This window comes from Hesperophylax consimilis, chromosome 8 (genome assembly GCF_061612785.1).
Source record: "Hesperophylax consimilis isolate HC1 chromosome 8, BYU_Hcon_1.0, whole genome shotgun sequence".
NCBI classification, from domain to species: domain Eukaryota; kingdom Metazoa; phylum Arthropoda; class Insecta; order Trichoptera; family Limnephilidae; genus Hesperophylax; species Hesperophylax consimilis.
This window is the reverse complement of record NC_142843.1, coordinates 35,747,443-35,762,394: the sequence shown is the minus strand read 5'-3', so window position 1 is coordinate 35,762,394 and position 14,952 is coordinate 35,747,443. Positions and strand designations below refer to the sequence as shown.

Below are 14,952 nucleotides of genomic sequence, written 5' to 3'. Positions count from 1 at the left end.
TTTTATAAAATGTCCCTACTCCACGCCACTGGCAAAATCACCACTCCCCGCCACTGGTCATTTTGTCCAATTTTCGGCCCAAGCGGCTTGAAAACTTTGACTCCGAATGGCTTCGATACCACATCGCCGGCTTACCTGCCGCGTGGATCAATGTCCAGCATTTTTTCTATGTAAAATTTACATAGAAAAATCAATTTTTAAACATTGCAAATATGTATATTTTACTTGTTCATCCCCTCGGCGGTAGTCAAATAAACACTATTTTCGATATACTACCGCTGAGGAGATATTAAAAAAGCTGTTTTTCACCCATATGTAAACCCATTTTTGAACAATATTTTTTACCTTTTTTGCGTGTACAAAAATCCAGGAACCTCGTAGCATAGTGAATCTTATCTCTTTCTGAGCGCTATGTTACGGGGGACCTCGGAAAAATACTAACTTAACATGTTTTACAAATTTGATCGCTTGAGATCATTTTTACACATTTATTTTACAAACATTTCTTATTTTTTGTCGTATCTTGGCAAACAAAAAATCTAGTTGTCAAGATACACATTCTCATAACTACTATGCTTTTAAACTATGTAATTGTCATTCATGTAAGCGTTCAAAATCTTTTCTAACTCGCAAATTTAAGCGACCACTATCACCATTGCTGCCGACAAAATGAATATGCAACAGTTTGTCGGAGGCTATAAACTCATTGTTGGCGCGGGTACAACCCCCCACCACTTTTGGGCTCCTAGCCCAATGTCGGGCGCGAGTCAGGCTAATTAAATATAAGCAGCCCCATAATTCAAAATAAATCAGTTCATCTTTACCACCAAAACCAAGCGTTTTATTATCTACAAGTGACTCCTGCCCAACATCTGCCTCACCTCGCCGAGTCTTCTGCTCCAAGATCTTCTGGTGTTACCTCTTCGAGACCAGCCGGCCCTCCTTTGGAAAACCGCCAACACCAGAAGCGAGCAGAGACGAAAGCACACCCAGTGCCCACCATTCACCAAGCCTGGGTGCGGGAGGCAGATTTCATCACAATATCAACTACAATCATCATCATCGGCCGTAAAGGAGCATTCTCATCGGTTGAAGACACGGTTTGGACCCGGCGCCTAAATCTACAGTCTTGTGCGGACTCCCGTCCAGTACAAGTGGTCCTTCGAGCCGGATTCTCACACGCCTTCAACCAGGATGTCTCCAACTTTACGGTCGAGCCGGATCCAAGACGATGGATCCTCAACACCATCTGCAGATGCCCTGGACGCTGGGTCTCAGGCCACGGCTGCGGTTCACGTCACGCCTGACGTAACCCCCATGCCCACGCCCAGCACTACTCCTGACATGGCACCACCTGCACATCTCAAGAGGACCCTGGCGCTTCCAAGGGTACAGCCCTGGATGGGTGCAGCCCGGCCAACCGAGCCCGGTGCCTCTGGTGGACCAGAGGTACTCAGCAGCGGCGCAGCCAAGGCCAGCCGGTCCCCCGCCCTCGTCACCCTGGCCCAATGCAGGGTGGCCAAACATGATGCAGCCTGGACCCTCTGGCCCCGTACCGCCCGCCCCTCTGATAGAACAGAGGCAAGCCGTACCTGAAGTGCCAGCCGGACCTGTACCTCTGGTGGACCAGAGGTACGCATCACGAGCGCAGCAAGAGCCAGCAGGCCCTGCGCAACCAGCACCCTGGACCATTCAGGGATGCCCAGTACTGGTGCAGCCTGGACCTCATGGCCCTGTGCTGCCCGTACCTCTGCCCCACCCGGGGTACCCAGCGCCGACGCCAGGATCACCTGCCGGACTGCTGGAGCAGTGGGACGTGCCATGGACACAGCCTGGACCACCTGGACCCTCTGGACCATCTGGACCATCTGGACATGTGCCGCCCGTACCACTGCGCGAACAGGAGTATGGCGTGCCGGCACGGCCAGATGGCCCGCCCACAGCCAGTACCAGCTCCATGCCGAGATTCCCGCCCCAACCTACGGCGGATGAGACGGCCCAACATACCAGAGCCTGGGTTCAGCATGATGGCAGTCCCATGGCTCAGCTGGCCTCCGCCCTGACAGAAGCCATCAGAGCTTCAAGGGCTCAGGACAGCCCCCGTCCCACAATCGAGGACGATCCACGAATGGCGGCCCTTATTGCCAGACAATCTATGGCCAAGGACCTGCCTCCATTCTCTGGAGATCCACTGGAGTGGCCCACCTGGAGGGCTCAGTTTAACCAGTCTACCTCCACATGTCGGATGACCTCCAGCGAAAACTTGATCCGCCTACAGCGGGCCCTCAAGGGGAAAGCCCGAGAAGCCGTCGGCCCCCTTCTGATGGACCCTGCCCAGGTTCCGGAGATCCTGGCAGTCCTGGAGCAGAGATTTGGAGGAACTACTTCACTCGCTGCTCTGATGCTGGACAAAGTGAAGAAGCTGCCCCACCTCACAATTGAGGCCTCTCTGGAGGACATCGCAGACTTCTCTGGCACAGTTCAAAACCTGGTGGCATCACTCCGCTCCCTCAACAATGATGGCTATCTGACGAATCCAGCGCTGCTCAGTGACATCGCGGGGAAGATGCCGCCCACCTTGCGGTTGGCGTGGCTGATGGAAGTGCGGCATTACGAGGCCTCCGCTACCATCTGCCAGTTTGCCGCCTTCCTGAAAACCGTCGCGAACGCCATCCCAAAGTCCGGTTTGGTTGACCCCGCGAGGTCCCGCCCACGCCGTGAACACACGCTCGCGACAACGGAACAGTTTTCGCGCAAAAACAGTGCTAAAAAACGTGATACCTGTGAAAGTTTCTTAAATATGTCTGCCGCGTCAGAAAAGTTTTCGCGAAAAAACAATTCGAACAAAAGTGACACTTGTGACAACAGTTTAAACACGTCTGCCGCGTCAGAACGGTTTTTATCGCGGGAAAACAATGTTTACAACAACAATTCTAGTGAAAAACAACAGTTCGCGAAAAATAATCGAAAGCCCCAAATTTTGTCTGGTAATAATCGAATGCCCCAAATTTTGTCTGGTAATAATCGAGAAAATAATCGAAGCGGGGAAAAAGTGCAAAACAGTTACGATGAAGTTCGCGAGTTCGACAACCGCGCCGGGTGTGTTCAGTGCGGTGAAAATGGCCACCAACTTAGCGAATGTCGTACTTTCGCCGCGAAAGACATAAAAACCCGTTTTGTGACAGTTAAAAGTGCCGGATTGTGCCGAGTATGCCTCAATGGCAAACATTTTACCAAATTCTGCAAAGTTAGTGACTGGTGCGGAGTGGGGGAGTGCAGATACCCCCACCACCGACTTCTTCACAACCCGAACTATCGTGAAAATAACAATACAGTGGCAAACGTTCACAATATGTGACGCCACACCGAAAGTGCCGTGTTAAAAGTGGTGGGGGTCATATTGTCGGGCCCCAAGCGACAGATTAAAACCTTTGCGCTTCTGGACGAGGGCTCAACTGTCACCCTTATTGATGCCACCACAGCACAGAAAATCGGCACAACCGGACCTACCCGTGAGCTACGACTACACGGAGCAAAAAACATGTGCTCAACAGACTTGACGTCCCGCCGCGTGCCAATTACTCTACGCGGCGCCGGAATCTCTGATGAGTACGTCATCAAGGCCAACACCGTCCAGCAGCTCAGCCTTCCTGAACAGAGGGTCCACGGCCGCTACATCACCCCCACACTTCTCATCGGGCAAGACAATGTACACCTTATTGTCTCGAGGGAAGTGCGCGACGTTCGTGACTCTACGCGAATATTGTCACGGACGGCGTTGGGGTGGATCACCCATGGCGGAGGGCCCCCTGAACACGAAGCTGAGGCTACAACACTGGCCCTGCGCGAGGAGAGCCACAAAGACGACCTCATGAGTGATCTCATCAAACACAATTTTGCGATTGACTCATTGGGGATCACGTCCGCCTCTCGTGTAACTGCGCACATAGTACGTGCAAATCAGCTGATGGAAGATACAACCCATCAACTGACATCTGGCCGATGGGAAACCGGCCTTCTGTGGAAGGAGAATAATATCACACTGCCTGACAATCGGCAATGTGCATTAAAACGACTGTGGTCTCTGGAGAGAAAATTATCGAAGGAAAAGGACTTGGCAACCGCCTATGCAGCTAAAATCAACGGACTTATAACACAAGGCCACGCACGTGAACTTACGGATCGAGAGGTAGAAAAACCCTCTGCCCGCAAATGGTACCTACCGCATTTTGCCGTAGTGAACCAAAACAAACCAAACAAGATCCGTGTGGTGTTTGATGCTGCCAGCCGCTGCCGAGGGACCTCCCTCAATGATCAGTTGCTGACTGGGCCTGACCTGCTGACTTCATTGTTAGGAAATATACTCCGGTTTCGAGAGGGAAAAATAGCTCTCGCCGCCGACATCAAGGAGATGTTTTTACAAGTGAAAATCAAAAGTGAAGATCAACAGTCACAATTGTTTTTATGGAGACCAACACCTCAACAAGAACCACGTACTTACATGATGTCATCAATGATGTTTGGCGCTACCTGTTCACCAAGCAGCGCCCAGTACGTGCGAAACAAAGTGGCCCAGGAGAATTCTGCACTATTCCCTGCTGCCGCAGCCGCCATCCAAACAAAGTTTTATATGGATGACTATTTGGATGCGGTCGATACCAAAACTGAAGCGACAGCACTCATCACTACTGTTGCCAAAGTACTGTCAACTGGAGGATTCCACCTAACAAACTGGGCCTCTAACGACACTTCAGTGATGGCTACTATCCCGCTTATAGACCGAGCCAGGTCAGCCATCACCATAAACAGCGGAGAAGCAGATACCGAGAGAATCCTCGGACTTCTGTGGGATCCTGTCACAGATCGATTTTTATATGCATTTCGCGATGCTGCCGATCCTGAACTGATCAGCAGGCCTACCAAACGCCAGCTGCTCAGCATTGTTATGAAAATCTTCGACCCTGTGGGCTTCGTCGCTTGCCTCACAGTCCGATCGAAGATACTACTACAAGCTGTTTGGCGATCCAACATCGGATGGGACGACATCATCACACCTGAACACAACGAAAGGTGGATGGACTGGCTGGGACTTCTGCAAGACTGCAAAGTTGCCATACCTCGGCGCTGCTTACAAAACAAAGAGAGCTTCGTCACCCTCCACCTCTTCTGTGATGCCTCAGAGCAGGCATGCTGTGCGGTCGCCTACCATACCGAGGAGATTGATGGGAACACCACAGCCACCTTCTTGGCCAGCAAGTGCAAAGTGGCTCCTCTGAAACCTCTTTCAATACCCCGCCTTGAGCTACAATCAGCGCTCATGGCGGCCAGACTGGCAGCAACCCTGAAGAAAGAATGTCGCAGCAACATTGCGCGAACAGTGTTCTGGACAGACTCGACAACAGTGTTGTGCTGGCTGCGCACAGATCCACGCACATACTCCGCCTTTGTGGCCAACAGACTCGGCGAGATCGACGAGCTCACCCGCATTGCAGATTGGAGATGGGTCCCTACCAAACTGAACCCGGCAGACATCGGCACCCGAGACGTCAACACTCCTGACCTCTCGCACTCTGGACGATGGTTCAGTGGACCAGCCTTCCTGACCTCAGACGAGGCAGAATGGCCGCGCGAACGGTGCAAACTGCCTCAGCCTGATGATGGCACCCTAGAAGTGAGGCCTCAATACGTCGGCATCACAACAACTGTGGCAGAGACACTGCCCGAAATCAACAGATTCTCTTCATGGCGTCGACTTATTCGAACTACCTGCTGGATACACCGTTTTATTAAAAGGTGTCGTGGAAAACATCACGAACAACCTGATAAATATTTAAGAAGCGATGAAATCAAAGAAGCAGAGGCCCGATGGGCAAAAATATGTCAAGAAGAGACATTTTATCATGACATAAATGCGCTCCAGAAAGGAGATCCACTACCAAGTGACAGCCGGCTCAAAGCCTTGAGCCCCTTCCTTGGACCTGATGGCCTACTGAGGATGAATTCCAGATTACAAGCCCTCAGTAAAGTGCCTCAAGCAGTGCGGACACCGATCATATTAGATGGTGATCACGCCTATACAAGACTTCTGGTGAGACATCATCACCAGGAAGCCGATCACCCAAGTACGGAGAGAACCATGGCTGAGGTGCGAGGCAGCTACCTTGTGCTGCGACTGCGAACAAATATTCGGATGATCGCCCACAACTGCCCCACCTGCAAGATGCGCAGGAGCAAGCCAGCCCCCCCACTTATGGGGCCCTTGCCGCCATCAAGGCTAGCCCACCATGTTCCTCCATTCACAAACTGTGGACTAGATTACTTTGGGCCGATGGAAGTCACCGTATGCAGACATCGGGAGAAAAGATATGGTGCAATCTTCACATGTCTGTCTACTCGTGCCATTCACCTTGAGCTGACAACTTCACTGACCACGGACTCCGCCATCATGGCTTTACAACGCATGACGGCGCGCCGAGGCCAACCAAAAGCTCTGTTCTCAGACAATGGTACGAACTTCCATGGTGCCGACAACGAGCTGAAGGATGCCATCGAATCACTCAAAAATGATACCCGGATGAGGGATCATTTGTCAACAAAGGGGATCGAATGGAACTTCATCCCTCCAATGTCTCCTCATATGGGGGGAGCTTGGGAGCGCCTGGTGCGTTCTGTAAAAACCGCCCTAAAGGCCATCTTGCTGGAACGAGCTCCACGCGAAGAGACCTTGAGGACAGCGTTTGCCGAGGCCGAGTGGACTGTAAACAACCGCCCCCTCACACACGTCTCGGTGGATCCCAGGGACGAAGAGCCCCTCACCCCCAACCACTTTTTACTGGGAAGAGCCGGAAACCGACCTCATCTGTCACTATACGACAGGCAGGATGAGGAGGTATGCCTCCGTCGCCAGTGGCGTATCAGCCAACAACTTGCTGATATGTTCTGGAGACGGTGGCTCCGCGAATATCTCCCCACCCTGGCTGCTCGCCAAAAATGGCAACAGCCAGTCATCCCCATCAAGAAGGATGACCTCGTGATCATCATGGACCCCGCTATGCCCCGCAACAGCTGGCCACGCGGTCGAGTCCTTGATGCCACCCCTGCTGCAGACGGCCAAGTGAGGACCGCCAGGATCCAGACGAGCACCGGAATTTACGTCCGCCCCGCTGTGAAGCTCGCTGTAATCTTGCCGGCCCCACCTACCGATGCAGCCTCAACAGTACCACCAGCCCAGCACCATCCCAGAGGGACTGGCCGCCGCGGACTGCGCCGTACCAACAAACGTCCTATTTTTTAGTTCAGCATAGCTAAACGGGGGGAGTGTAACGGACGTAGTTGACCATATTATTTAATTTCATAAAAATTGTTTACTTTTATAAAATGTCCCTACTCCACGCCACTGGCAAAATCACCACTCCCCGCCACTGGTCATTTTGTCCAATTTTCGGCCCAAGCGGCTTGAAAACTTTGACTCCGAATGGCTTCGATACCACATCGCCGGCTTACCTGCCGCGTGGATCAATGTCCAGCATTTTTTCTATGTAAAATTTACATAGAAAAATCAATTTTTAAACATTGCAAATATGTATATTTTACTTGTTCATCCCCTCGGCGGTAGTCAAATAAACACTATTTTCGATATACTACCGCTGAGGAGATATTAAAAAAGCTGTTTTTCACCCATATGTAAACCCATTTTTGAACAATATTTTTTACCTTTTTTGCGTGTACAAAAATCCAGGAACCTCGTAGCATAGTGAATCTTATCTCTTTCTGAGCGCTATGTTACGGGGGACCTCGGAAAAATACTAACTTAACATGTTTTACAAATTTGATCGCTTGAGATCATTTTTACACATTTATTTTACAAACATTTCTTATTTTTTGTCGTATCTTGGCAAACAAAAAATCTAGTTGTCAAGATACACATTCTCATAACTACTATGCTTTTAAACTATGTAATTGTCATTCATGTAAGCGTTCAAAATCTTTTCTAACTCGCAAATTTAAGCGACCACTATCACCATTGCTGCCGACAAAATGAATATGCAACAGTTTGTCGGAGGCTATAAACTCATTGTTGGCGCGGGTACAACCCCCCACCACTTTTGGGCTCCTAGCCCAATGTCGGGCGCGAGTCAGGCTAATTAAATATAAGCAGCCCCATAATTCAAAATAAATCAGTTCATCTTTACCACCAAAACCAAGCGTTTTATTATCTACAAGTGACTCCTGCCCAACATCTGCCTCACCTCGCCGAGTCTTCTGCTCCAAGATCTTCTGGTGTTACCTCTTCGAGACCAGCCGGCCCTCCTTTGGAAAACCGCCAACACCAGAAGCGAGCAGAGACGAAAGCACACCCAGTGCCCACCATTCACCAAGCCTGGGTGCGGGAGGCAGATTTCATCACAATATCAACTACAATCATCATCATCGGCCGTAAAGGAGCATTCTCATCGGTTGAAGACACGGTTTGGACCCGGCGCCTAAATCTACAGTCTTGTGCGGACTCCCGTCCAGTACAACATTTAATGTTATTAATTGTTATGTCAATTCCTTAATCACAATCACGATAGCAATTATCAATTATTGAAATTATTCCCATCAATCTGCCTTGTCACAACCAGTGGCGGCCAGCTAATATGTGCTCCCGAGCGCCGAACAACCAAAAAGATTTCCGACATGGCTAATCACAATACGAAACTCGGTTCGGTTATAATATCTCATTCAAAAGGTACCTACTTATTAAGCGCGCTTAACTTGCAGACCGACTTTGACTTGTGCCTATGTTCGTAGCAGTTCGTTTTCGATTGCGATCCAAAATTTAACTGCTTTGTCGCATATTCTGTGGAACAGTCGAAAGCGTGGGTCCATACCATTACATACTATTCTTTGCAAATAATACCATATCAAGAACGGCGTTCGGAGTTTTACCACCACATCAGAAGGAACGGTTTATTCAGTAGAAAGTTAAACTAAAACGCGTATGTTTGATATTATTGTCGATATCGTTGTTTCAATTTACCATCTGCTATTTTTCAGCGAATGTTACGCTGCTTCGATACAAGCATACAGGATAAAACTTGTCATTAAGAGATGAGTGATGGTCAGATTACTTATTATCAGTTCAGTCAGTACTCGCCGTTGCCAGGCATTGTCTCTTGAATTTAAAACTTTTCTTACTCTGAGAAAGTTTTGAAGTTTAATTGCAGGTTATATTTTTTTTTTTTTTTTTTTTTTTAATATTTAATTTTTATTTAATATTAAATTTACAATTACATGTTATTACATTACATTAAGATTATTTTCTTTTTATTACAGTACATCGTGATACACCTTTTTTTAGAGCAAATGCTCGTGTTAAAAAGGCGGAGATACGCGTGTAAATAGTAATTTAACATATTTTTTCAGAGAGTGTAATGATAATGAAAAGAATTTTTATTTTTTAATATAACAAAATAAAAATTTTATATGTAACAAAATTTTATCAAATAGAAAAGAGAAAAGGATGTAAAAGAAAGAAAGAGATAAGAATAAGAAATAAGAGAAAAGGATTTCAATATAATAATAATTGAGAGATTATATTGTCTTTTTAAGTATAAACGATTTTAATATGCTATTGATATAGTGCTTTTATTGAGCTTTTGAATTTTTTATAATTCATTTCCAATCTTAAGTTAAGAGGTAATTGGTTAAACCATTTGACACCAAAATATTTATAAAATTGTTGGGCTGTGGTGGTATATATATCGATCTTGTATATCAATTATTAATAAGGCATATCAATTGCATGTTATACTAATTTATGATAACTTTTGTGTTTGTTCAACGTATAAATTAAGAATGAGTTTGAATGTGGAATACATTAAGAATAATAGGTCGAGTTTTGAAAACAAAGTGATAATAAAAAATGCCGGTCCACCTAAAACCTGAACTGATAATAAAATAAGAGTGCAAATCTGGATCGAAGAAGTTTACTCGATCATTTAACAAAACAATGTATAACAAAGCTTGTAGCTCTGTGCATGTGATCAATTGAATAGTTTATTTTGTTTTACGTGTTTAATTTACGATGTTGATTCAGTTTGGACAATCAGCGGTGTTACTGATGTAACTCACCTTTCTGAAAAAATCAAAAAACATAATTCTTATCATTTACATTTACAAAAAGTTTTGAGCTTAAAGGTTTTAGGAAAAGTTGACATCAGAATGCAATTGGATTCAGGCTACCGTGCCTAAGGTAAACACCATAATGAGCTATTTAATAAAAATCGATACAGGTCAAATTTCCCAGAACATGATTTCAATGTGACGCTTAAAACGTATGACTTCCTAAATAAAGTTCAGTACCTAAAAGGTAAACTCTGTGCAATTTACGCCCGCGACGATTTTTCAAAAGCTAACGGCGATTTATCAATTTTACAACTTTTTTATAGTACTTGTTTATTAGAAGACTTTCCCGAGACTGTGAAATTACTAAAACTTTTGTGCACCATTCGTGACCTTTGGAATGACCTCAGTTGAAAGCTAAAGATGTTTCTCAACGTTAAAAAGAATAAAATCTTTTAACACGTTGAGCCAGGACAGACTGAACGCACTATCAGTGTTAAGCATTGATAGAGGTCTTTGCTAAACAAAATGAACAGAGAATAGAACTTCTTTATAAATAGGTATGTACCTTTATTTAATTTATTTTATGACTTAATGTTGTAATCCGGTGAACCCCCACATATTTTGACCACCGGCCGCCACTGGTCACAACCCATAGATTATTTTTACTATGTCTTAAACCATAGATTACGAAATATCGAGTCGACTGTGTAGGTACTGTGGCGCACATCCAGCCAGTGACAGTCCACGACACACACAGCCACAATGACGAGACAAGCTCGGCATTGCCTTGAATTAAAGAAAATTATATTTTTCTTTACATATATTTGTTGGTTGTGCCCATATTTTCGTTTCAATTGATCGATTCATAACACCTTTTCAACACCGGCATTTGGCCGGTGACATTGTTGATGAATTACATGTAAAATAACAAGTCTTCTCTCCTACTAACCATTTTGCGTTGCCCTGAAAACAGTATCATAAAGATGGTAGATCTTGGCATGGGATTTGATCAGATTATGTGCTCACAAGTAGTCAGTAAAACCTAGGAAATTAAAACTTCACAAAGATTTGTATTTTATTTTCCTGAAATAAGATTCTTGTTGTTGAATGTTTGTGTTGATTTTTTTATTTGAGAAATTCAATGCAGGAGCCTTTCAGGCACCTCCACCGCTATATCCTTGCTGGTATACTATGGGAGGTTCATTAAAAGTCAACCACTTTTAGACTCTATCTCCGAATGCGCTGAAAGCATCCCGAGCGTAATCTGCAAAGTATTTTTCGATCAGAGGGTTTGGCCACCCTCCACTGTCTTGTAGCGGTTGTGGAAGATCCCAGTAGTACAAAGTAACCCACCTGTTTTTTGGTTTGGACCACTGGGTCCTATTTTGTGTTTGAGATGTCGATTATTCAAGACCTTGACGAGATGTCAAGATTGATTGTTGGCAACGCGTAATTTCTTAATGAACTACTCGGACTTTTGCTCCTGATTGAGAACTGAGAGCCACAAACTGACGAACATCTCGCTAATATCGGATAAACAATATATTCAAATCTGCCAAATCTCTACAATACAATGGCGTGCTTCAAGTTCAAGATGTCAAACGAAACCACCACAGATATCCACTCAAAATTCAGAGTTTTTCATTGGATAGCTAACTTGATGACGTTTCAGACCACAGAGATTACCGTCTCTTTTTTTCGTTTGTATGGAATATTAATTTTTTAATACTTTTTCTATGGTTAAACTTTGTGTTCTTAATTTTAAAATGGTAATTTATTTTGTTATCATTAAAAAAAAGTGCTGCTCTGTGCAACGAATTTTTCAATTGAGGCAACTTCAGATAAAAATATCTAATTTCATAAATTTTTGCTACTGGTGCTCATCAAGTTTCATTAACGTCTGAATATGTTTTGTTTCCAGGGACCATAGAGTTTTATGGGCAGCGAGCTTGGAGACCTGGCAAATTGAGCGCAGATCCTCCGGACCCCCAGCGGGAGAAGGATGCTATTGCGGCTCTGCAATACATTGAGCTGCATCATGTCAACCATTCCGTAAGTCCTTGTTCTTTTATCTTAAAATACTTAAATGATAATTAATAGACCACTTGCATGCATTTTACAATGACTTGGAAAATAATCGTGTGGATAGATCTGTAGTGGTACGCCACTACTCTAGTTGGACGGTGTCAAGTACTACTTAGTACACAGTGCAAAGCGCTAAGGTACCTAGGCCGTCATAGAACATATTGGAAATTTCATTTGCTTGGCATTGTTTATAGCCATAGCAACTAGAATGTTCGGGAACGTTCTTCACCTTACATAAGCGACAACGAGAAGGAACTCAGGCCAGTCATCAATTGGCAGTTCTACAGTCATCATTAGCAGTTCTACAGTGACCAACCTGTGAGCCCTGCAACTGCTTGCTGCCAACTGAGGCGGCCGGCCGCTATGGCCGGTTCCCCCGCGTCGCGCCCTGCCGTTACTCCACTGCGCCGCTACACGGACCTACCATACCTACGCCCCGTCTCTGCACGAACTACGTATTACCATGGACTCCTCGGGATCGCATCAGCGCCCTGGCCTCGGATATTATCCCTGGCCTGTGCTCCTCACGCGCTCAGACCCTGCGACACTTTCGCCGGGCTAAACACATCCACGAGTCTGGTCTCCACGGTGTCGACTCACTGACTACTGCTTCGATCACTTCACGGCCGTCATCGCGGTGTACACCTGGCATCATCATCACCGGTCCGGAGTCATCCCACAACTGCGCTACTGACTCACTCAAATAAACGCTGTGACCAGATCCCCAAAGATCTCTCTACTAAGATTTAAAAAAAAAAATTGGAAACGTATGGTTGTTTTAATAATAAATAAATAAATCCGTTTTTTAGGGTGATGTCACTATATAAAAATTTCCGGTCCTTTGTTTTCTTTATATATTTTTTATAAAATTCCGTTCCGTTGATCTCTGAATTGAATCTCTGACCCGACGGTAGTTAATGAATCTATATTTAAACGATAAAACAAAACACAGGGTCTGCCCCCTGACAGAATTTGACAGATATTATGATGTGAATTTCAAATGTTTCTTTGGCTTCTGACTGCTTGCAAATTATTTTTATAAACTAATTTTTGGCTAATTTTTTTTTCACATTCTTAAAAAATTATGTCCTGTCTTTCCAGTTTATAAAAAAATTGTACAATTTCACCAAATTATTTTTTTTTAAAATGTCATGCTCTTGGCCTATTGTTGTAGGTACATTATAATTCTGTAATAACAATGATAATTGTTTGTTATACTCACTGATATGGAAATGGGAGTGGTTAATGTGAGTGTGTTCCACCGCCTTATTATCGCTTCACTGTCTTATATTTTTTGGTATCATAACCACACCTCAGCTTTTAACATTTTATTTTTACATGACTGATATGAGTGAAATTTCACTTGTCACAAGTTGTTAAGTCCATTATTATAGCCCATAAAATATATTAACCGCTACGTTTTTTTTGCAACATATATAAGCACCAATCAACAACCACTATCTTCATTAATTTTATTTTTCCAGATGATAATCATAAGCCTCTTAGGAAGTGCCATAGCGCAGTTCAAGACTTATCGCTGCCCTCGTATGAGGAGACACCTCCTTGTTCAAATGGCGCAGGAGTATTACACCTGCGCAGACTATGGAAAGGCTCTTACGTAAGTTCAATGCATCACAAATACAGATAATTTGTTTGAAGCCCAGGAACCCTTATGTCATGGTGAGAGCACACAGGTCGGGCCCTTAGACAAACGGTGCCTGGTGCGAGTAGGAGGTATTAGGTAGTAGATAGGTGATCACTGTAATCAATAATATTTAGATGGTTTGTATTTTTTGTAGCACAGTTTTTATGAAAAATATTCTCAGGGGCGATGTGTTAGGTGTTAGGTATTATCAGCCCCTTGGCGCTTTGGCAATTTGGCACCCGGAGCGGACTGCTCCTACTGCGCCCGCTCTGGGCCTGTGCTGAAAGCAACAGACCAAACATAAAATAGACTAGAAAATTAAACACATTCTGTGTCCCATATCAAAGCTGGAACTGTCCCTGTTACATAGAACCGGTTTCTTTGCTGTAACTTAAAATTGTTAAATTTTTTGAGGGATTCCTTCAATTTTTCTCAGACTTTTCTCTATTCACCCATCCCCTCATGGGTAGTCTTTTTGGTGAACCAGTTCCAAAAGTACAACAGTTCCACGGTAACTGGAACCGTAATGAAAACCGTTTCAGGTATCAACCATTTCTATCTCATATCTCATTTATTTTGAAAAACTTACTAGTATTATTTGGTTACGTCACTACGATGTTACAATGGAATGGATTAGATTGGTCTAACTGGCTGGTTCTACGCAATCTATTCCATTATGCGGCATGTTTTGTCACAATCTATGTTTTATTGATCATATACATGAAACCTCCACCCGGGATAGCCGCGTAGATCTGGTTAAGTTAAAAGGGGAATAGTAGAGTAATATAGGAAGAACTTCTCATGTTCATATTTCCAGACTGTTGATGCACATGCTGTGGGACTACCGACGCGAGAAGTGGTGGGACTTGGTTTCCAAGATCCTGAACAAGGCCCTGACCTGCGGCTACCTGCTGGCCAATGTGCAGGACTATGTCACCCTGTCCATCGAGGCGCTAGGCAAGAATATCATTGTGCCCAACAATGACAAGAAGAGGATTCTGGATAACCTGATGGCTGTCCTTAATGTATGTTAATAAGTCATAAACATCTCTTTTGCCTAATTTATTACTCAATAAATTATTGACTATTTAAAACTAGTTGTTACCTATGAA

At 44.9% G+C, this 14,952-nt stretch overlaps 1 protein-coding gene across 1 annotated transcript in view; it reads left to right on the top strand.

Annotated features, from left to right (window-relative positions):
* gry (trafficking protein particle complex subunit 11 gry) overlaps positions 1–14,952 on the top strand; it is a 48,955-nt gene that overhangs the window by 16,138 nt on the left and 17,865 nt on the right. Inside the window, exons 6-8 of the mRNA XM_089634621.1 lie at positions 12,032–12,162; positions 13,680–13,813; positions 14,658–14,865. Coding sequence (XP_089490747.1) covers positions 12,032–12,162; positions 13,680–13,813; positions 14,658–14,865 — 473 coding nt within the window. The remainder of the gene's footprint in view (positions 1–12,031; positions 12,163–13,679; positions 13,814–14,657; positions 14,866–14,952) is intronic.